This window comes from Salvia hispanica, chromosome 3, assembly GCF_029641045.1.
Source record: "Salvia hispanica isolate PSC_SH4W2 chromosome 3, Shi_PSC_v1, whole genome shotgun sequence".
NCBI lineage: Eukaryota > Viridiplantae > Streptophyta > Magnoliopsida > Lamiales > Lamiaceae > Salvia > Salvia hispanica.
The window spans coordinates 31,813,923-31,837,299 of record NC_142694.1 but is presented as its reverse complement, the minus strand read 5'-3'; the positions used below and the strand labels follow the sequence as shown (position 1 = coordinate 31,837,299).

Genomic DNA, 23,377 nt, shown 5'->3' with positions numbered 1-23,377 from the left:
GCTCTCATCGCATCCCTCCAATATTTCAACTTTAGAGCCTCTTCTATTGTCCGTGGAATTATTATTATTACAAAACATTATGATAAAATAGTACAAAAATCCACCAATCGCTTTCACAATGGTTCTTGCTCCACAAATAGGCTGTCGCCGCGTATGGGAGTCCCACCAAAATAAATAATTGGGCTTATCAACAATACATTATTTAAACAAGTGGACTCCAAAATTGCTTTTGTCACAATCACTATGGAACATGCACATTTTTATGTGGTCTCCAAATTTGTACGAATTATTCACCTATGTTGGCTAAAAGGGATAAAGAAAAAAGATAATTTTTTTTTCCAAATTGTCTTGTGTCTTGGTATATAAACGTATAAAAAATAAACATAATTTGGCTTTTTATAATTGTGTAATATGGCCCCGATGGCGACTTGTCACAAATTTGATACTTTTCACCCACAAAGATAAATTTTGTGTGGAAATATATTAAATATTTTATTTTTAGAAACAATTATCTGAAAATAATGGACTAAATTAATACAAATTGCAAAGATTAGCATATAGTTGAAAAATCTGTGATAGAATCAATACAACCACTAAATATTGAATATATAAATTGATAGTTTTTAAATTTTGAATTGAAATTGAAATTGATAAGCTAAATCATAAGATGACATGATAGATTCGAACAGCATTCCTGAAAATAATACTACAGTATTATTTTGAAATTTTGAGGGTAAAATATTGATTTTTGAGCCCATATAGTGATATCCCTTTATGGGCCGGCCGAAGGTGGGCCGAAACTAACACGCTCTTAACCGTTCTCATTTAGAATTTTTTTTTGTCCTCATACACAATTCTCATTTAATGTAATAAACATATCCTATTTCAAAATAAATAATGACTCGATTGACTTTTTAGCTTCATCAATTCATTGAAATTATTATATTCGGATAACACCAAAAACAAAATAATTGTAAAGACGACTATTATTAGTCCATCTATACCAAGGGTATATTTGTAAAGCGTCTGGCTGAATCCGAGCCACCGGGCCCCGAGAAGTTGATTCGGCTCAATGGATCAGGATGAAAATCCATACTTAGGCCGGCCCCGAGAAGTCGATTCGGCTCAATGGATCAGGATGAAAATCCATACTTAGGCCGGTAGCATGTGTACGTCGTCGACACCACGTTCAAGAGCTATACATTATTTATCGTGTGAAAAACTTATGTCAGATTATCTCATCATCTGACGGGTCAAATTTCAATCCAAACTCATACTCCCTCTGTCCCATTAGAAATGAAACATTTTCCTTTTTAGTTTGTCCCATTAAAAATGAAACGTTTTCTAAAATAAAAACATCTCTATCTCTACTTTTTCATCTCTTTTTCATTTCTCTCTCTTCATTAACTTACAAAATAACACTACATAAAAACCCATGCCGATTTCCAAATGTTGCATATTTAATGGGACGGAGGGAGTATTTCTCTTGTCCATATTGTTAACTTCATTAGTAAATAAAGTATATAGCACTTGGATTTGGATCTAGATCTTGATCAATCTCGTAACGAAACAATCTCAAACATGACTCCCCGTTCAATATAGTTATATCGACTAGTTGACCTAAATGAAAGTCATAGGAAAGTAGGAAACATGTTATGTGGAGAAAACACCTGAATCTGAAGAAGAGGTGATATCTGATTATCCTAAATTTTGGGAATCTAGTTGCAATTAGTTTAATCAACTTGATTAATAATTAATCATTAAAAATTAACAATAATTCCAGTGCGATCTTACAGCTTCAGATCATGTCTTTTCCACAAACTAAGCATGTGGAGAAATTAATTAATTAATGTATTATTAATGGGGCTGTCGCCAAATGACACGATTACAATCAAAGACTAACTATAGATAACTACTAAATGTAATTATCACCTCAAAATGACAAAAGGAATGAGTAATTAGCAACTAATTAAGTGTTAATCCTAATAAGACTGCACTTTTCAAACGTCCCATTGTGCTTTTCTGCTTTTTTTAATGAGAAATATAGTAATTTCACGTGAAATTAATGGCTATTTAATGGAAATTAATATGGTGCTTTTTGGTTTCATTGGTTAATGAATATTGGACTTTCGTAAGCAAGTACATCTTAATTACTATAATATAATACCAATAGATAATGGATATTTTATGTGTATTAAGTTGTCAGTGTGTGATTGTCAGCACATTTGTAAATTGTAATTATTGATCCATTTTATGTTACAAGTGTAACAATCTCAAATTAGTTGACGTCACATAAATCTTTTATCAGATATTTGTCACTATAGGGTAAATCTATTTATAGTGAAGAGTTGGGCACTTGGCTCCTTGGTGGAGTTAGATTAGTTTGCCCTTGCCCCTTCGTCTAAATTTTTTATTTTTGGCATATAAGATTTTATACTACATTATTTTATTATGTTAGGTGGATAATAAAGAGAATGGTATGTTTTTGTTTTTAAAAATGTATCATTTTGATTCGCGTGTTTATTCTAAAAATAAAAATATGTCACTTTGTATAAAAGAGTCTATATTACTTATTAATTAACACATTCAGTTTTAACCTTATAATGACTCTTTAATCGAGATATCCAAGGCAATAACGGATAAAAAAATGAAACCCTTGTGTTGGAACCTGAAACAGTAACAAAAGTCATTGTTAGGACCGGAATGTAGGGCAGTGTGGCAGTCATTGTTAACAATGGATGATGGACAAAGATTAAAAATGAACCTAACTCTTAATTAAAGATTGAGGCAGAATTGTCGCATTGTGGATCGGTGATATAGGTTCTCTAGATCAATCAATCCTTTCAGCCCCACCTAGATCGGCCAATGATCCACGTACATAGGTATTATATTATATTGCTCGACACACATATAAAAGTTCAGAAATTAAATAAATAGTATTATTACAATTTTTTTTAAGCTCAATGCTATGTCACACTTCTAAAACATTATATATGGATCGTGGTTTATTATTAAAGCCTAAGGTGTTACTGTACCAAGTTCTTTTAGCTGACAATTTAAATCTCTAACACTTGTAAAGCACTTGGACTATAGTATAGGAGGAATATCATTTTCTATGCTTGAAAGAAGAGAAATAAGCACAATATTGATAGATGAGATCAACTCCAAACATATATTCAATATACCTATAATCATAAAATTAATAATACTTCAATTTACCTTTTATTTTTAACTCTCTTCTATTTTATTAAATTTGCATTAAGACTTATGTTTTCTTTAAAATTTCTATTTTAATGGATGAATAGAATACGATAATATATATCTTGATAAAAGGGGATCCAAAAAAGGTAGACATTATTTTCCTTGTTATCTTACTTGTATATTATTAGTATCACCAATCAATAAGAGCCAAGCATTATAGAAAAGCCAATCCACTTTTCAAAAAGAGAGAAAAATCAAAAAGAGTCTTATCTACGGCAATGAGTATTAGAAACCATCAAATGTTGCCCATCAAGGTTCATTCATAGAGACGTGTACTGCTTGAATAACACTACTCACCTTAATTATTGCAACCTAATATATATTTATAATTTGTCTATTTAATAATGGGTTGGGTATCACGCACACGATTTTTTTGTCCAACTAATAATTTGATTTGTATATTTTATTCGTTTCATGTGACTTGTTTATAATTGGTTTGTATACTTTTTACTTTTTTATGTGTATTAGTGCAGTTTGCCGTCTGGTATATTTTATTATCTATTTCCCTACCTTTGGTTAAATAATTAAAGATTATGCTATTGAGAACGAGTGGCATAATCAAGTCCCTCAAATATTCTATTTATTATAGAGAGATGGCTTATATATGTAAAAGAAAATATTTAAACTATAAAAAAGTGGTGACCATGAATTTAGAAAGTACGTAGGCAAATATATGGTACAATAACATAAAAAAAAAAAAAATTTGTACTCCATTAATTGAGAACCAACAACAAAAGGGAAAAAAGAATGGCGTATAAGTCCTAAGCAAGTCGAAGATACTCCAATTCCGATTAAGAAAATACTTTTCGTCAGCAAACCAATTCAAAGGTAAGACCCTTACATTCATTCCTAAGCCAAAGGAAATAATAGTCAAGAAAAATTATGTTTTTTAAGGTGAACTCAAGTGAATCAATTTTATTTGAATTAGAATCATGGTCGAGTCACATTATGGTTGGATATCGTTACTCTTTTTCTACATTATATCAATATAATTGTATCGTATTCATGTGGTACGGTAAAAGTATCCACAATTCTTCAGCACATGTTGGTTTACCTTTTATTGTTTGGTCGGAATGTTGTGTTTTTTCATTTTTGATTTAGCGGGTTGGGTTTTTACCACTTGTCTTTAACCTTGCTCACCGCACGCCGGTTCGATCTTTTTTTTCTATTAATATAAAAACAACTCTGATGGATACTAGGTGCATTCATATCTCGACACGAAATATATATGTAATGATAAATTATGTGAAATGGCCAATTAGTATATGGACCATCATATGCGCCAAATAGGAAAAACAGTATGATGGGGATTGACATGTGAATTTTCAAACAATTAAACAGATGCATGAACGTTTACAATATTACATTTTCGGTTTTTTATTTTGGGAAAAACAAAATTAGTTGGTGTCGGTTTGACAACTAATTGTATTTATGGAGTATGGAATAAAATAAGATTACAATCCATAACATGTGATTAAGATGACTATTTATGGTTGTATTTGATTTATCAGATAAGAAAATAGAATGATGTTGTATTGAACAAATTAAGATGGGGTTTTAAAAAAAAATTAAATTACTATTGAATTTAATGTTATTGTTTGAAAAACTATTTGTCTAAGAATGAGAGACAAATAAAATATTTAATTAACATATATAAACATTAATTTTCATTCACTGAAGATATTTTCAGCCAAAATCAATCGACCTGAAAAGATAGCGGCCAAAATCAATCGACCTTAAGAGATAGATAAGAAATCATCAAGTTGAGGTGTAATGGATGATTAGCCAAAAACAAAGTAATCTTGGCACTGCAAATAAAGACAAACACATGCTGAATTTAAGTATCACATATCAATACTTCAGCAAGAAAAATAAACCAAACAATAAGCAAGTATAAACACGATCTCTAGTTAGACCATACATTAGAATCCATGAAAGCTACCAAACATGCTCGAAATATAATCTAAATACGAATGTAAACATCGTTTTAAGTTTCTTGATTCATATGACAATCTGATCTCATATAGTATTTCGTTCCATAAAAATACTAATTTCTTTTTTTCACTCTACAAATTTGGTCTACTTCGATTTTTAATTTTTTTTTTTAAAAACTTATAAAGTGTGACCATTATCTATTAGAGGGAACATCTTTTTTAGTCTATGAACTTTGCCAAAGTATCATTTTAAATCCGTGAACTTTGAAAATATCATTTCAGGTCCATCAACTATGGGTTATTATCATTTGAAGTACTTTTTTACTACTTCCAAGTTTTATAGGACGAAAATACCCTCGATAACTTAAAAGGTATATATTTTTAATAAACTTATCATATACTCATATTTTTTATAAATATCTTTACAATATATTTTTGATGAATTTTCTAAATATAATTTGACCTTCAATATTACTACTATCATTTAATTATGTGACATGCAAGTAAAATTGCTTTTCTTCAATTTTTTATAGGCAAAACACATTCTTAGGTCCTTATACTTTAGTCAAAATGTTAATTAGGTCCTTGTACAATTTTTTCGTTTTACTGGGTCCTTATACTTTTCACAATATTTTTATCAGGTCCTCGTACGATTTTTCGTTTTAGTAGGTCCTTATACTTTTATCATAAATTTCATTAGGTCCTTGTACAATCTTTTATTTTAGGGACTTTTTTACATTTATCTTGGATAATAATATATATTTAATTAAACTTAATGAACTTTTTAATATTCCATTATTTAACTTAGCATAGTCTATAAAGATAATATCATCTTGTTATCCAATAATCTCAATAAGTTGTAGAGAATAATAAAAAGATTAACCGTGATGATTGAAGATTAAAATCGAAGTGTTTTTTTAGTATAACTATCCGAATTTTCAATTGATTATTTATTTTATATTGAAAAATACGTTTCCCTGAATATTCATAATCATAAGATAAGTTAAATAATAAAATTAAAAGGTTCATTAAATTTAATTAATTAAATATAAATTATTATCTAAGATAAAAGTAAAAAATATCTTAAAATAAAAAATTGTATAAGGACCTAATAAAATTTATAATCAAAGTATAAGGACCTATTAAATCGAAAAAATTGTACGAGGACCTAATGAACAATTTGATTAAAGTATAAGGACCTAAGAATGTGTTTTGCCATTTTTTATATTAAAGAATTTTAAAATAGAATAAAGAACTTTTCTTCAATAATAAAAAAAATTGAATAAGGATCTTTTCTTGCATATCACAAAATTAAGTGATAATATTGAAGGTCAAATTATATTTAGAAAATTCATCAAAAATATATAGTAAAGATATTTATAAAAAAATATGAGTATAGGATAAGTTTATTAAAAATATATACTCTTTAAGGTATCAAGGGTATTTTTGTCTAAAAATACTTGGAAATAGTAAAAAAGTACTTCAAATGATATTAACTCGTAGTTGATGGACCTGAAATGGTATTTTCAAAGTTCACAGACCTAAAATAATACTTTGGCAAAGTTCGTGGACCAAAAAAGATGTTCCCTCTCTCTATTAATTCTTCAACCATTTTTTCTTTCAATTTCACTATCAAACATCTTAATTTATGAAAAATTAAATGGAAATAAAGGAATAATAAAGTATACAAATGAGAATAGAAAATAACAAAATAGATAAGGAAAAGGCAAAAGTCATCTACCTTAACAACGTCCAAACGGCGCCGTCGCGATTCAGCCCGGCGATATTCGGTGCCGGCTTTTACCTCACTCTTCCTTCTATAAATACCACTCTCATTTCACCTTTTACATTTTCTCCCTCTCCAAAATCACCTCTTTTTACGCCCCCCCTTTTCCCCATGTTCCACTATTTCACTGTTTCTGCACCAAACTTGCTCAAGCTACATCGCTAATTCTCGTGAAAATTGCTCCAATTAGCTCCTCGTTGAAGGGTGATAGGTTGAATTATTGGTAGGAGAGAAAAAAAGATGAGGATTTTGAGTACAATTGATTCCTCCTCGTGCCCTAATTGTTGTGGATTTTTGGTTGTGGAAGCTTATCCCAAGAGGTATTCTTCCAAGATCCCTTCCGATTTGGTCCTTTTCCTGGGCCTGGGCTTCATAGATTGGTAATATACATCTCAATTTTTATAGATATAGTTTCAATTTAGAGATTTCCCCCTTTCTCTCTCTCTCTCTCTTCGTATATTTGATATTTACAAGGTAGAATATGGATTTGATGGGCTTGATTCAGTGTCTCCGGCCTGTGTTTGGAGGGTTTGAGGAGATTGGTTGGATTTCATTTGATTTCTCTTGATATAAATTAGGGGTTTTTAGTAGTTTCTGATTTCTTGTTATTTTCTGGGAGCTTGTTCTTGATTTTTCTAGCTCTGTGCAATCCAAAATTGGGACGAGTCGCCTTTTTGCTTGAGTTTTAGATATGAACAAGTTTAGGGTTTTAATGGAGGTGGGAGTTTGCAGCTGGGATTGACATCATATAAGGATTGAATTTTGTTAAGATTCTTATTTGGGGGTGAAATTAGTCGATCCAGCGCCTTGAATCTCTCGAAAAAAGGCTTCTTTTTGTGTTTTTATGTGATGGGAGATGCACTTCTAACTGGTTTGTCAATGGAGAATCATCACCCTTCAACCATCCTGTCCATGGATTCGAGCGCCTCGTCTTCCCACGAGGAAATCGACCTTGAGATGAATCGGCAAGTCTTGTTGACCGGGGCCCCTGACATCAACTTGCCCCTTTCGGCCGAGCCTCCACAGCCTTGGAACCCTGAGGCGTGCGACATTCTTGATGTCGGCCTAGGTACTCAAATGTACGAGACAGAGAGCTTCCTTGTTGCCCCCAAGGTCGGGAGGAAATGTGCGAAGAGGGTCGATAGCATCTGGGGTGCTTGGTTCTTCTTCAGCTTCTACTTTAAGCCTGTTTTGAATGAGAAATCGAAGGCGAAGATAGTGAGGGACAGTAATGGGGTTTCGGGTTTTGATAAGTCTGATCTGCAGCTTGATACTTTCATGGTTCAGCATGATATGGAAAACATGTATATGTGGGTGTTCAAGGAGAGGCCCGAGAACGCGCTTGGCAAGATGCAGCTGCGCAGTTATATGAACGGACATTCTCGTCAAGGAGAGCGTCCCTTCCCGTTTAGCGTCGATAAGGGCTTTGTTCGGTCTCACAGGATGCAGCGTAAGCATTATAGGGGTCTTTCGAACCCTCAGTGCGTTCACGGCATTGAGGTTGTTCACTCCCCGAATCTCATGGCTCTGGACGAAGAGGATCGGAAGAGATGGAACGAGCTCACCGGGAGGGAACCCAACCTCACCATTCCACCCGAAGCTAGCGACTATGGCTCGTGGAGAAATCTGCCTAACACTGAGTTCGAGCTTGAGAGATCCGCTCCCGTAAAGGCGAATCCGCATTCCCACGCGAAGAAGCTCCTCAACGGATCCGTGCTGAATCTGTCGACTCAGCCAATCAACAACCATAGCAACGGGGATGTCCTCGACCTCTCGCCCGTCAACAACAAGAGGAAGAAAGACTTTTTCCCACAGGGGAACGACGAAGACTGCTTCCTTGCCGTGAATCCTCCCGACCGCGCCCCGGATCCCGAAGCTCACCCGAACGGGCCTCACTGGCTGCACGAGTTCAGCGGGGTGCTGAGGAGCGCCTGTGGCCCGGTCACAGCCGCCAAGACCGTCTACGAGGACGCGGAGGGCTATCTCATCGTCATCAGCCTGCCCTTCGTGGATCTCCCGAGCGTGAAGGTCTCCTGGAGGAACACCCTGACCCACGGGATCATCAAGGTCTCGTGCACGAGCACCTCCCGCGCGCCATTCGTCAAGAGGCACAACCGGACGTTCAAGCTGACGGATCCGTCGTCAGAGCACTGCCCGCCCGGGGAGTTTGTTCGAGAAATCCCGCTCTTGACTCGGATCCCCGAAGACGCCAACATAGAAGCGTACTACGATGGCCCGGGGACAGTGCTCGAGATATTGGTGCCTAAGCTGCGCGAGGGGCACGAGGAGCACGAGGTGCGCGTCTGTCTTCGTCCTCACCACAGAGGAGGTAGTGATCTCAAACTGACCTGAAATCGAATGGAATATGCTTTATATTATGATTTGTTATATATTCGGTTTTTGAAGCTCTTGAAATCTAGTTTGATTTAAGTTGTAATTTGTTTTTGTTATGGAAAATTATATTTGAATTTATCAGCTCTCATTTCTCTGTGATTTTTGTGTCTACACTTATGTATACATTCTTTAACTAGACTAGTTTGATGAGTATACTCCATATATTTTAGTAGAATATTTGTGATGAGAAAAGATAGAGAGATGGTGTTGACACTTGGGAGAATGCTAGTGGTGGAAGTTCCATCCTAGATATTGAGAGATAATATCAAAAAAAATTAAATTCAAATGTTGAGAAAAACATGTGTATGACATGATAAGGGAGTCTTGTTATTTGTGAGTTCCACCTGTCGTATTGGATGTGTGTGGGGCCCTGAAATTATAAATCATATTCCACTTTCTTCAATAATTCAAAGTTGGTTGGTTGGAGAAACTGCAAGGAAAAGAATAATTAAAGGGGAGAGCAAAAGATGCATTTCTCTTTCTCACTTTGTATGAGAAGGCCAATTATGGAGGCTGAGTCAATGCATTTATTGAAATATCTTCTTTCTGAATAATATACATGGTTCATACTTTGTGGTCTTTTTCATAGAACAAACAGTTTTTTTTAGTGTTTTCTCATTATACAAAATTATCATAATAAATATGAATCTTGATTTATTCAGCAATATTTAAAAATTATTAATAAAATTATAAATATTACTATTAACCTTACCGATGATATTTAATTACAGAAAAAAATGCAAAATTTAACAAAAATAGTACATAATTTTCAAATATTGACATTTTCCTTTATACGTGTATCAAAGTTGGAATTGTTTCATTAAGCTAAGTACAAAGCTAATATTCCAATAAACAGATTCATGGTAACGCTAATTTATATTTAGTTTCGAAGTGTACTCAACAGAGGCTTATAATTACTATAAGCAGAAAATAAGATAAACCAATTGGAAAAGCATATTTCAAGCAGCATATAAAAATCTAAACAATAAGTTACGAGGCAAGATATGGAAAACTAAAAGTCAACAGCATAGAATCCAAAATATGATACTCATTAAAAGAGCATTAACATGATTCTTACAAAAAAAGCAGCATAAAAATATAATATTGTCCAGCAAAAATTTTAAAAGGATAGGGGATATTCAAACACATGGCTCAGCCACCACCACTTAGTCGACCTCCTCGATCTTGGGTCCGGCACTGCTGCCGCCGCTGGGGGCCGGCACATCATCATCGTCCATCGGCGCCTCACCTCCGGCTCCCTGGTACATCTTGGCGATGATGGGGTTGCAGACGCTCTCGAGCTCCTTCATCTTGTCCTCAAACTCATCAGCCTCACCCAGCTGGTTCCCATCGAGCCACTGGATGCAAGACTCAATGGCATCCTCGATCTTCTTCTTGTCATCAGCAGGCAGCTTGGAGGCAATCTTCTCGTCCTTCACGGTGTTCCTCATGTTGTAGGCGTAGTTCTCCAACGCATTCTTAGCCTCGACCTTCTTCTTGTGCTCCTCGTCCTCAGACTTGTACTTCTCCGCCTCCTGGACCATCTTCTCGATGTCGTCCTTGGAGAGCCTGCCCTTGTCGTTGGTGATTGTGATCTTGTTCTTCTGGCCGGTGGTCTTGTCCTCAGCCGAGACATTGAGGATACCGTTGGCATCAATGTCAAAGCAGACAGTGATCTGGGGGACTCCACGGGGAGCAGGTGGGATGCCAGAGAGCTCAAACTTACCAAGGAGATTGTTGTCACGTGTCCTCGTTCTCTCACCTTCATAGACCTGGATCAACACACCAGGCTGGTTGTCGGAGTAGGTCGAGAAGACCTGTTCCTTCTTTGTGGGAATGGTGGTGTTTCTTGGGATCAAGACAGTCATGACACCTCCAGCGGTTTCCAATCCAAGGGAAAGGGGTGTGACGTCAAGAAGCAAGAGATCCTGGACCTTCTCGTTACCCTCACCGCTCAAGATAGCAGCCTGGACTGCAGCACCATAGGCAACAGCCTCATCGGGGTTAATGCTCTTGCAGAGCTCCTTGCCGTTGAAGAAATCCTGCAACAACTGCTGAACTTTGGGAATCCTAGTGGATCCTCCAACAAGGACAACATCATGCACAGTGCTCTTGTCCATCTTGGCATCCCTTAGGCACTTCTCGACTGGCTCCATACACTTCCTGAACAAGTCCATGTTGAGCTCCTCGAACCTAGCACGGGTGATGGGGGCGTAGAAATCAATACCCTCGTACAGAGAGTCGATCTCAATGGTGGTCTGAGCAGTGGACGAAAGAGTCCTCTTCGCCCTCTCACAAGCTGTCCTCAACCTCCTCAGAGCCCTTGGGTTACCGCTGATATCCTTCTTGTTCTTCCTCTTAAACTCCTGAACAAAGTGGTTCACCATTCTGTTGTCGAAGTCCTCACCACCCAAGTGAGTGTCACCAGCAGTAGCCTTCACCTCGAAGATACCCTCCTCGATGGTCAGAAGAGAGACATCAAAAGTGCCACCTCCAAGATCAAAGATCAACACGTTCTTCTCGCCAACGCTGGTCGCCTTCTTGTCAAGACCATAGGCAATGGCAGCGGCAGTGGGCTCGTTGATGATACGCATCACATTGAGGCCAGCAATAACTCCAGCATCCTTGGTGGCTTGACGCTGGGAGTCGTTGAAGTAAGCTGGGACAGTGACGACAGCGTTCTTCACTGCTGAACCTAGGTATGCCTCAGCAATCTCCCTCATTTTCATCAAAACCATGGAGGAGATCTCCTCAGCGGCAAAGTGTTTCTCTTCGCCCTTGTATTGAACACTGATCATGGGCTTCTCAGCAGGTCCGGCAAAAACCTTGAATGGCCACAATTTAATATCGCTCTGGACAGAGGCATCAGTAAAACGCCTTCCAATCAACCTCTTAGCATCTGGAAATAAACAATAGGATATGATCAATCATGTAATTGTAACAATAACCAATTCTCTATCAGCAAACAGTTCCAAAACTGAAATATAGTCACAACTATACAATGTAGAATGACATACATTCAAGTACTCAATAACAAGCATACATTACAACAGAATGTGTAGAAACTAACAGTGAGCTATTTCTGAACAACACCCTATCACACTAGCATTATCAATCTTAGCATTCCAATCAAATCCAAGCTTCTAATGTGAGTCACCAGCAAACTACAATCACACAAGTTAAAGACAAAGTTCAGCATCCGCCCTATATAAAAGATCTAGTTTACAAGTAGTAATTGCTTAGGTCACCGAGCATTAATTTGTCGCACGATCCATACGGTTTATGAATGGATTTACATTAATTTAGCCTACATAGTATAATACAATAGCCAAAAACCACTACAAACATAGCTCAGCAAATTCTAATATGAAAATCAGCTTCAAACTGATTCAGATCTAAGGCGATTTAAAAAAAATTAAAGACACAGATTCATGCTCAACATCATGCGTATTAATCCGCGAACATATAGATGTATAGAAACCATAACTACTAGAAATTCAAGGAAACACAATAAATCAACTTAATTCCAATCAGACGCAGATCTAGCAGACAAAATCAAAAAGTTCATAAAATTCATACCGAAAACTGTGTTGATCGGGTTCATGGCGACTTGATTCTTAGCAGCGTCACCGATGAGGCGCTCGGAGTCTGTGAAGCCGACATAGGACGGCGTGGTTCTGTTTCCCTGGTCATTGGCGATGATCTCAACACGGTCGTGCTGCCACACACCGACGCAGGAGTAGGTGGTGCCGAGATCAATTCCGATGGCCGGACCTTCTCCCTTTCCAGCCATGGTAGCAGTCTACAGATCTAATTGGGAGAAAAAGTGTGAAGGGAAACTAGATTTGAATTGAGAGGCTGAGCAACTGAATATGAGCTGCTATTTATATATTAGGGTTGGAGCTGTGTTTGAAGTTCTAGAATGTTCGGAAGAAACCCTAACCGCTGAGAGCCGTCGGATCGGAAATCGGACGGTGGGAGAGAACTAGGTTTGAACGGATACAACATAGCCGCGCTTGATTTTTATTTTCTTTCCTTTTGTTTTGGAGACTTTTTAATTTTTAATATTTTCCTTTTTTTATTTATAATGAATATGCTACGTACTTAGACCATTTCCAAGGGTACTCTAAAACTTAAAATGAGATAGATATTTAGTTCCAATAGTACTCAAAAATCAATCTCATTTTTAGTTTTTGAGAAAAAAATACCTATCTTTAGGTTTACACTAAACCTAAACCTAAAATTTTTTCAAATTTTGTGTGTAAAAAAAACATAATTTAGAGAATATTCTTTTAAGTTTGAGTTTAGTGTAAATGGTTGGAGTAAAATCAATATTTAGTGTGACATTTACACTAAAATGAGTTTGAGTTTAGTGAAATGGTTGGAGATGCTCTTATGCGGCCTACTCATATGAGCACCATTCTCGTTTGACACACATTTAGTGTTGTTCGTTTCGATTTATCTGTTTAGTTAGATTCTATTACATTAAAAAATATTATTGCATTTTTTGATTTCACAACATTAATAGAAATTAAAGCTTGATTTATTATTTTATTCATTTATTTGAAATTATAGAAAAAACGAGCAAATCGAGCTTTATATTTATGAATTTTGTGAAATTAAAAATTGTAATAACATTTTTTAATGTATTAGAGTCAAACTAAATAGATAAATCGAAACGAACAACATTAAACGTGTGTCAAAAAAGAGTGGTGCTCAAATAAGGAGCCCACATAAGATATGTAGCATATCATTCCTCTTTTGTTACATACTCAAAGTGACGTATTTTTATTTTTTGGATACTCAAATTCAGACATCATATTTGGATACTAAGGGGTGCGTTATATTGCTAACTATTTAAGTTGCTAACTCTGCTAACTCATCAATATAACGTATTAAAAATGTCAACACGGTAACATCAAAATGTCAACACATTATATTGAAGTTCAATAAAATTATGTGTTGACATTTTAATGTCACCGTGTTGACATTTTTAATACACTGCATTGATGAGTTAGCAAGTTAGCAACTTAAGAAAGTTAGCATTTGATCACACTCCTGGATACTTATATCACAAGTTCGGTAATAGAGGAAAAAATATCGTAGTATGGTGTGTTAGAGGTAAGGTTAGCAAACTATCAAAAATTAAAATTTGGTTTATAAAAAGTTGATAATGAGTGTTTAGTAAAGGTGCAAGTTTATATGCTTTTTCGGCGTTTAGAAATATCTCTATTATACGTTTTCGGTACGCAGTACTTTGATACGTAATAAATATCTATGATTAGGAATTGGAGAACGAAGTCGCAAAATAATATCCTCAATTTCATTAGATATCTATACTAATATAAAATGCGAGTTTTGGGCCATATTTGAATATTTAAAAGTTTTTGGTATGATATAAGGTGTGTCCAATATATAAAATTTGTGATTGATATCATAAGCTAAGCTGCCGTTACACTCAAGATTATGCATTTGTGTATAAATGTAGATCTTATATGTAAATATTGATGAGGCCGTTTTCTATCTAAAAATTGATGACATTTATTATTTGCTAGAAATTTATGTTATATTTCAATAGATATAATGAAGGATTATAAATTTTCTCACATCATGAGCATGTTATCCACCACAATAATATGATCCAGTCAAAAGCTATATTCATGCACATTATTGAATTTCAATCATTGTGTCATTACATTAAAACTAAAAGGTTTTAAAAATTTATTATACATAATTGGAGAAATGAAAGGTTTTTTTTCAACTATAAATATATGATATGTGTTGGCTCTAAATCCACAAACTCATTACGTTATTTCTTATTTCTATGGTATTTGTCACTGAATTTCTAATAAACTTTATTATATTTGGTTTCATTTTCCTATAAACTTTATTCTACGGTCTCCTATAAATGTGATTTGATTAGCTCTCATTGTTTATATAATTGCAGGAATTATATACACTACGTGAATTGTGCCGTTGGAGGCAATTGCTTATGCATAAAATTAAAACTTTTTTATTTAAGTATGAGATTCGTAGTTTACATCCTCTCACTCACTACGTTATTTCGTATTTCTATGGCATTTATCACTGAATGTCTAATAAACATTATTCTTTGGTTTCATCTTTCGATAATCTTTATTCTTTATTCTATGGTTTTCTATAAATGTGATTGCATAAATTTGATCCAACTCATTGTAGGAATTATAATACACTACGTGAGTTGTGGTGTTGAAAACAATAGTTTAAGCAAAAAATTAGGACTTTTTTTTATGAAAGTATGAGATTTGTAGTTTATTTCGAGAATTGATATTGAAATGTAACCTTTCCTTCATTCAATTACAAATGTAAATATTAATATAATATGCCTCTAATACAATAAAATTGGATGTCGTATTATCAGTTGACCGCAAATAAGGAGGAAATGGGTTGAGGCATGTAAATATTAATATAATATGCCTCTGATATAATAAAATTGGATGTCGAATTATCAGTTGACCGCAAATAAGGAGGAAATGGGTTGAGGCGCAAGTATATTTATTTAATGTGTAATTATTTTTAGACTTTGCCTTGGAAATAATTACATGCACAATGATTGTAACAAATATATCTTTTTTCCAAAACATAATTGTGTGACATTTTTTGAAAATTTTAATTTGTATCAACGAGGTTGATTGTACTTGTGATTCCACGGTTGATAATGTATACAATTTTTTTTTTCAAAACTTATAAACTAATATGTTATTTATAAAAATTTTATATGTACCACGTACTTAATTAGTCATCTTTACATTTTAAAGTCTCCTTAGTATTGATGATTATTGTTGTGTATTAATTTTTTTATGTGAATGGTATTCAAGTGTTTATGTTCCATTGATAAAATACAAAATTATGATTGTTGTTTTGTGATAGAGATAAAAAATTGGTCATTGGAACTTTGAATAATTTTATAAATAATGCAGATTCCATATCGTTATCTTAAATATGTGTATGCACTTGGTTGATTTCTAAATTTGTTGGAATGTTTTTGGGGTTGTACATTTTAAATTATTTTATGTGTTTGTGATTTTTAATCCTTAAATAAATAGTTGTATCGGATTTAAAAATAATTAATTTCAAATATAAATTTATTTTTTGAAATTAAATTGATTCGTGCATCGCACGGGTGTGATACTAGTATACATAAATTGCAACAATAAGTGGGATTTGCACAGTTTCTTGCCATAAACTCAGGTGGGTCATTTGTTAAATACGAACAACAAAGCAAACGGCAACAAACACAACAATTGGCAGGATTTGTACCGGTTTATGCCTAAAACATAGGTTTTGTGGTAAAATACGAACTACGAAGCAACGATGACAAAATTGGAATAATAAGTCAGATATGTGTCGATATATGCTTGAAACCCGGTTATATGGTAAATCCAAATTGCAAAGCAAAAGACTGCTAAATCACAAAAATAATAGGTCTATACCAGTTTGTGCCTTAAGCCCATCTCATATGGCAAGTACAAACTACAAACAAATAACAGCAAGATCATACTAATAAACGGAATTTGTACCGATGCGTGCTTTAAACGGGGTCATATGATAAAATACAAATGGCAAAGCAACTATAACAACATAATTCAAGAATGTTTAGCTAATCTACCTTTGACATATCTACCTAACAAAGGCTAGATAGAATAATGTCAGTTAACACGTGTTGATAATATTGGTGATATAAAATAATTTGAGAGGTTATGCGTGTGTGTTGGCCTAATAAGGAGTGTGTGAGTCTTATATTCGAGTTCATCGTGATACGATCTTTAAATTTCAATTCATTTATCAATTAAAAAATTAAATGATATGAGATGGTATTGATGTGCACGACACCCAGTGGTGGTGGAAGTTCAATCCTAGAAAATGATAGTAGTAGATAATATCATAATATTGGAATTAATCTTAATTAAAATGTTCAAAAAATAGTCATTGGTAGATTGTGAAGTTTTACGTGAAATTAGTAAATTATTAAAGAGAATAAGATGAAATGGATTAAATAAGAGAAAAACAAAATATGGAAAAAGAGAATTATAAAGAGTATGATATTAATTGGATGGATGGGTGAAAATGAGACTATTTCTGACTTTGTTTTGAGGAAAATATCATATTCTACTTCTTGCAATAATTCATAGTTGGTTGGCTGGAAAAACTGCAAGAAGGCATTTCTCTTTTTCAATTTAGAGGAGAGGCCCAATAGTTATGGATGCTGAGTCAAATCATTTACTAAATCTGATGTATTTCTTTATAGTGAAAGGTTTTTATTTGTTTTTTCTGTCAATGTTTATCAAAGTGCAAATTATGAATTAAATGTGTAATCTCCTCCATCCGTCGTTAATAATTTCATTTTAGTAATATTTAACCAATTAAGTATGAAAAATAATAATGTAAAAATTGTTGAGTTTGGTCAATAAAAAAAGTTTACAAATGATTATTACAAATGAATATCTTTAACACTTCTTGTATGACTGTAAAAAACATAATTTTCATAATTTCCATAAGCTGCAAATATGAAAAACCATGAGAAGAATTTCAATTATTTCAGGAAGTAGATTAAAACCAGAACCTTAGAATAATAGTAAGAAAAGTAAAAAAGCAGAAAATCAGAAGGCAAAACCATAGAATCCAAAATATGGTACTCATATTAAAAGAGCACTAAAATGATTCTGACAAAAAACAGCATCAAGATCAAATCTTGTCCAACAAAAAACTTAAACATAGGATACTCAAAGCCATGGAGGTAAAACACAGGGATAGATTTAGTCGACCTCCTCGATCTTGGGTCCAGCACTGCTGCCGCCGCTGGGGGCTGGGATATCATCATCCATCGGAGCTTCACCTCCGGCTCCCTGGTACATCTTGGCGATGATGGGGTTGCAGACGCTCTCGAGCTCCTTCATCTTGTCCTCAAACTCATCAGCCTCACCCAGCTGGTTCCCATCGAGCCACTGGATGCAAGACTCAATGGCATCCTCGATCTTCTTCTTGTCATCAGCAGGCAGCTTGGAGGCAATCTTCTCGTCCTTCACGGTGTTCCTCATGTTGTAGGCGTAGTTCTCCAACGCATTCTTAGCCTCGACCTTCTTCTTGTGCTCCTCGTCCTCAGACTTGTACTTCTCCGCCTCCTGGACCATCTTCTCGATGTCGTCCTTGGAGAGCCTGCCCTTGTCGTTGGTGATTGTGATCTTGTTCTTCTGGCCGGTGGTCTTGTCCTCAGCCGAGACATTGAGGATACCGTTGGCATCAATGTCAAAGCAGACAGTGATCTGGGGGACTCCACGGGGAGCAGGTGGGATGCCAGAGAGCTCAAACTTACCAAGGAGATTGTTGTCACGTGTCCTCGTTCTCTCACCTTCATAGACCTGGATCAACACACCAGGCTGGTTGTCGGAGTAGGTCGAGAAGACCTGTTCCTTCTTTGTGGGAATGGTGGTGTTTCTTGGGATCAAGACAGTCATGACACCTCCAGCGGTTTCCAATCCAAGGGAAAGGGGTGTGACGTCAAGAAGCAAGAGATCCTGGACCTTCTCGTTACCCTCACCGCTCAAGATAGCAGCCTGGACTGCAGCACCATAGGCAACAGCCTCATCGGGGTTAATGCTCTTGCAGAGCTCCTTGCCGTTGAAGAAATCCTGCAACAACTGCTGAACTTTGGGAATCCTAGTGGATCCTCCAACAAGGACAACATCATGCACAGTGCTCTTGTCCATCTTGGCATCCCTTAGGCACTTCTCGACTGGCTCCATACACTTCCTGAACAAGTCCATGTTGAGCTCCTCGAACCTAGCACGGGTGATGGGGGCGTAGAAATCAATACCCTCGTACAGAGAGTCGATCTCAATGGTGGTCTGAGCAGTGGACGAAAGAGTCCTCTTCGCCCTCTCACAAGCTGTCCTCAACCTCCTCAGAGCCCTTGGGTTACCGCTGATATCCTTCTTGTTCTTCCTCTTAAACTCCTGAACAAAGTGGTTCACCATTCTGTTGTCGAAGTCCTCACCACCCAAGTGAGTGTCACCAGCAGTAGCCTTCACCTCGAAGATACCCTCCTCGATGGTCAGAAGAGAGACATCAAAAGTGCCACCTCCAAGATCAAAGATCAACACGTTCTTCTCGCCAACGCTGGTCGCCTTCTTGTCAAGACCATAGGCAATGGCAGCGGCAGTGGGCTCGTTGATGATACGCATCACATTGAGGCCAGCAATAACTCCAGCATCCTTGGTGGCTTGACGCTGGGAGTCGTTGAAGTAAGCTGGGACAGTGACGACAGCGTTCTTCACTGCTGAACCTAGGTATGCCTCAGCAATCTCCCTCATTTTCATCAAAACCATGGAGGAGATCTCCTCGGCAGCAAAGTGTTTCTCCTCGCCCTTGTATTGTACACTGATCATGGGCTTCTCAGCAGGTCCGGCAAACACCTTGAATGGCCACAATTTAATGTCGCTCTGAACAGAGGCATCGGTAAAACGCCTTCCAATCAACCTCTTAGCATCTGAAAAACAACGAAAATGGAACAATCAACATCCTATACATAAGCAAGGAAACTTCTGCTACATAAAACACTGAAAAATTGAAACCCTTCTCATACAATACAATCCAACATAGATCGTACGTTCATTCAAGCATTCATTAACAATCGTGCATACTAACAGAATGAATACAAACTAACTATAACTGACAGTAGCAATAATCTTAGATATCCGATTAATCCAAGGTCACAAGCTATAAACAAAGCACTATATTAAGCCTATGTAAAATATCTAGTTTTGATGTTATGGTTGTGAACAGATGGTTTATGTTGGATTTACATTAATTTACACCCTCACAAAACATAGTTGCAGCTGAAAATCGCGGCATAGTCACTACTAAAAACTACAATAGCATATGCGTCAGATGAAAATCGACATCCTACTGAATCAGATCTAAGGCGATTTAATAAAAACAAAGATTCATGCTCAGCATTATACCCATTAAGATAAATTCTACTTGCAGCTATTAAATCCTTGGCATACTAAACAAACAAAGCAGATCGACGCAGATACGCATGTTACCGATCCAAAACCACTCCAAATCATAGTAAACAAGATAAATCAACTAAATCACAATCCAAAACAGATCTAACAGACAAAATCATGCTCAGCATCATGCTTACTAAGATAATTCTACTAATCGACGAACATATATATGTAGACAATAGAAAACTACTAGAAATTCAAGGAAACGCGATAAATCAACTAAATCACAATCCAAATAAGATCTAGCGGACAAATCAATAAAAAAAATAAAAAATCCGTACCAAAAACAGTGTTGATAGGGTTCATGGCGACTTGATTCTTAGCAGCGTCACCGATGAGGCGCTCGGAGTCTGTGAAGCCGACATAGGACGGCGTGGTTCTGTTTCCCTGGTCATTGGCGATGATCTCAACACGGTCGTGCTGCCACACACCGACGCAGGAGTAGGTGGTGCCGAGATCTATCCCGATGGCCGGACCCTCTCCCTTTCCAGACATAGTAGCAGTTTACAGATCTAATTGGGAGAGAGATGTGAAGGAAGACTAGATTTGAATTGAGAGGCTGGGCTACAGAAAAGAGCTGGTATTTGTATGTGAGGGAGGGAGCTGGGTTTGACATTCTAGAATGTTCTGAAACAAACCCTAATTGCTGAGAGCCGTCGGATTGGAAATCGAACGGTGGGAGATGGGCTGCGGTTTTGCGCGTAGAGAGTGCTAGGTTTGAACGGTTTGAACATAGCCGCGCTTCATTTTTTGTTTTCTTCTTTTTTCTTATTTTAGAAACTTTTTTATTTTATATTTTCCTTTAAATAATTACTCCCTCCGTCTCGGATAATTCGGGTCACTTTGATCGGGCAAGAGTTTTAAGAATTGTAATGAAAAATGGGTTGAAAAAGTTAGTGGAATGTGGGTCCTACCTTTATATATTAGTTTTATAATAAAATGTGAGTAGGAATGAGTTAGTGGAATATGAGATCCACTACCAAAAATGGTAAAAGTGAAGTGGGACAAATTATGTGGGACGGACCGAAATGGAAAACTGGGACGAATTATCTGGGACGGAGGGAGTAGTATTTACTCCATTCATAAAAAGTAGTACTACATAAACTACTCTTATACCTACATTAATCAATCTCCACTAACACTACTTATATTACATTATATTTCTCACTTATTTACCAAATATACATAAGAACTCGTGTCTAACCAAATATTTATACTTTCAGAAACAAAGGGAGTATTAACAGAGATCTTATTCGAAAAACAATACTTCTTCATCGCACTTATTTTTTTTTGGATGTTCATTTCAGAGTGATGTTTCTAAAATTAGAAACATTTCTTTGTTATACAACTTACTCGATGGCCAAAATTACAATGAATGATATCATAAGTCTGGCATTGAAGCTTAACCTCTGACAATACTACTTTGGTTTGATTTAAATCATAATAAAAAATTAGTTTGAATTTTCTATACTAATTGATTTTTTTTCAAAATTTCGAATGTTCAGATCACATATTGAGTGGTTTAAATTCCTGTAATCTGAAATATATTTATCTATATATTAGTATAAAATTTATTACTATATGCCCAATCGTGTTTGGTATATTAGATTTTCATATTTTGGTATAAGTTTTCAAAAAAGTTTAACTTTTTGTTTTGGATTTTCGTAATTTTACACTCTTGGTTTTTATGCAATTTCAGATTTTTCGGATCGGATTTGAATATTTATATAATTCAGATCAGATCATACTCATTTTTCATAAAATATTGAATTTCGGGATCGGATCGAATCTATCTGAAATCTAATTGTTCACCCCTAATTAGTGGAGAAACCATGTAGTAGCTAGTAGGCATGTCATGATCGGAGAAACTTGACATATTTGATGAGTGTTACTTGTATCATGGACTATAATCCATAATTGATAAAATAGAAGGGACATAAATAAAATATAATTAAAGTATAGTTATTGAAAAATTCATCTCATTAGAGATATAAGGTTACTAAATAAAAAAAATTATTTTTATGATACAAATTAAAATAATAGTAAAAGTATAAGGTTAATTTTCTTTAAAAAAATATATAAATTATAGTAATATTGTTAGTAATTCAGATAATGATAATGGGCTTATAATCTATTGGGCCTCTCTATCTCTATAATGTGCACCGTGTTTTATATTAATGGGCCGAACCAATGCCAGCAAATTTTAAGTTATTGTTTTTTAAGTCATGGTTCATTACTACGATTTTAAAGGCTGGAATATAGATAGCCCAATTTGAGTAATGTAAAATGGAAATAACGATTATTGTATAGTTGCTCATCAATTTACATATGCATATATTCATATTCCTAAATGCTTGCATAGGTTTTAAACGAATGTCAATGATGCTTTTTTAAACATGTTCAATTAGAACATATCTTTGCAAGTCATGATTCGAATGTATTACAAGAGGAACATTGGGTTGAGGTACTCGATTTTGTGTAACTTTAGCTAGATCCACTGTAGACGAGTTGCAGAAGGATCATTTCGCTAGAATGCTTGCTTCCAAGCCTTGCCTTATATAGTAGTTGTGGCCATGGCCTTTGGCAAAATGTTCAATTTCCTCATGCCTCATGTCTATTTGTTATTCATGTCATGCTTTAGCAGCAGTCTCGGGAACTCATGCCTTGAGTAGCTATGCCTTTGAAGCCTTTAGCTACAGGAACAAAACAAACTTTATCGGATTAAAAAGACAAGGAAAGCTACTGTTGTTCAAGAAAGGAAAGAAACCAAGTGCGGACATATTGGTTTTACGAAATACTGTAGTTCAGGGTCGGGTCGGCTTGTTCTCCTATGAAGAGGAGTTTTAGCTGCAACCACTACTTTTACTTCTTTTATGCAATTATGAACTCCACGGAACTTTATCAATTCCAAGGCAACAACTCCTTTTGGAGCTGACGTAACAAACTATGTCAGC

General features: G+C 35.5%; 3 protein-coding genes across 3 annotated transcripts; 1 reads left to right on the top strand and 2 right to left on the bottom strand.

The window, feature by feature from the left end:
• Positions 1-6,913: 6,913 nt before the first annotated feature.
• LOC125213681 (uncharacterized) lies at positions 6,914-9,453 on the top strand. The gene has a single exon (XM_048114351.2). The coding sequence runs from the start codon at positions 7,831-7,833 to the stop codon at positions 9,331-9,333; it is 1,503 nt and encodes a 500-aa protein (XP_047970308.1). The 5' UTR covers positions 6,914-7,830; the 3' UTR covers positions 9,334-9,453.
• A 952-nt stretch (positions 9,454-10,405) lies between these two features.
• Positions 10,406-13,237, bottom strand: LOC148930578 (heat shock cognate 70 kDa protein 2-like). Its single transcript, XM_089067756.1, has 2 exons — positions 12,955-13,237; positions 10,406-12,274 (listed from the first exon to the last, which is right to left on the bottom strand). The coding sequence occupies exons 1-2, from the start codon at positions 13,166-13,168 to the stop codon at positions 10,542-10,544; spliced, it is 1,947 nt and encodes a 648-aa protein (XP_088923882.1). The 5' UTR covers positions 13,169-13,237; the 3' UTR covers positions 10,406-10,541.
• A 4,795-nt stretch (positions 13,238-18,032) lies between these two features.
• LOC125214275 (heat shock cognate 70 kDa protein 2-like) lies at positions 18,033-20,989 on the bottom strand. Its single transcript, XM_048115218.2, has 2 exons — positions 20,705-20,989; positions 18,033-19,900 (listed from the first exon to the last, which is right to left on the bottom strand). Exons 1-2 carry the CDS (start codon positions 20,916-20,918, stop codon positions 18,171-18,173), a joined length of 1,944 nt encoding a protein of 647 aa, XP_047971175.2. The 5' UTR covers positions 20,919-20,989; the 3' UTR covers positions 18,033-18,170.
• Positions 20,990-23,377: the final 2,388 nt, after the last annotated feature.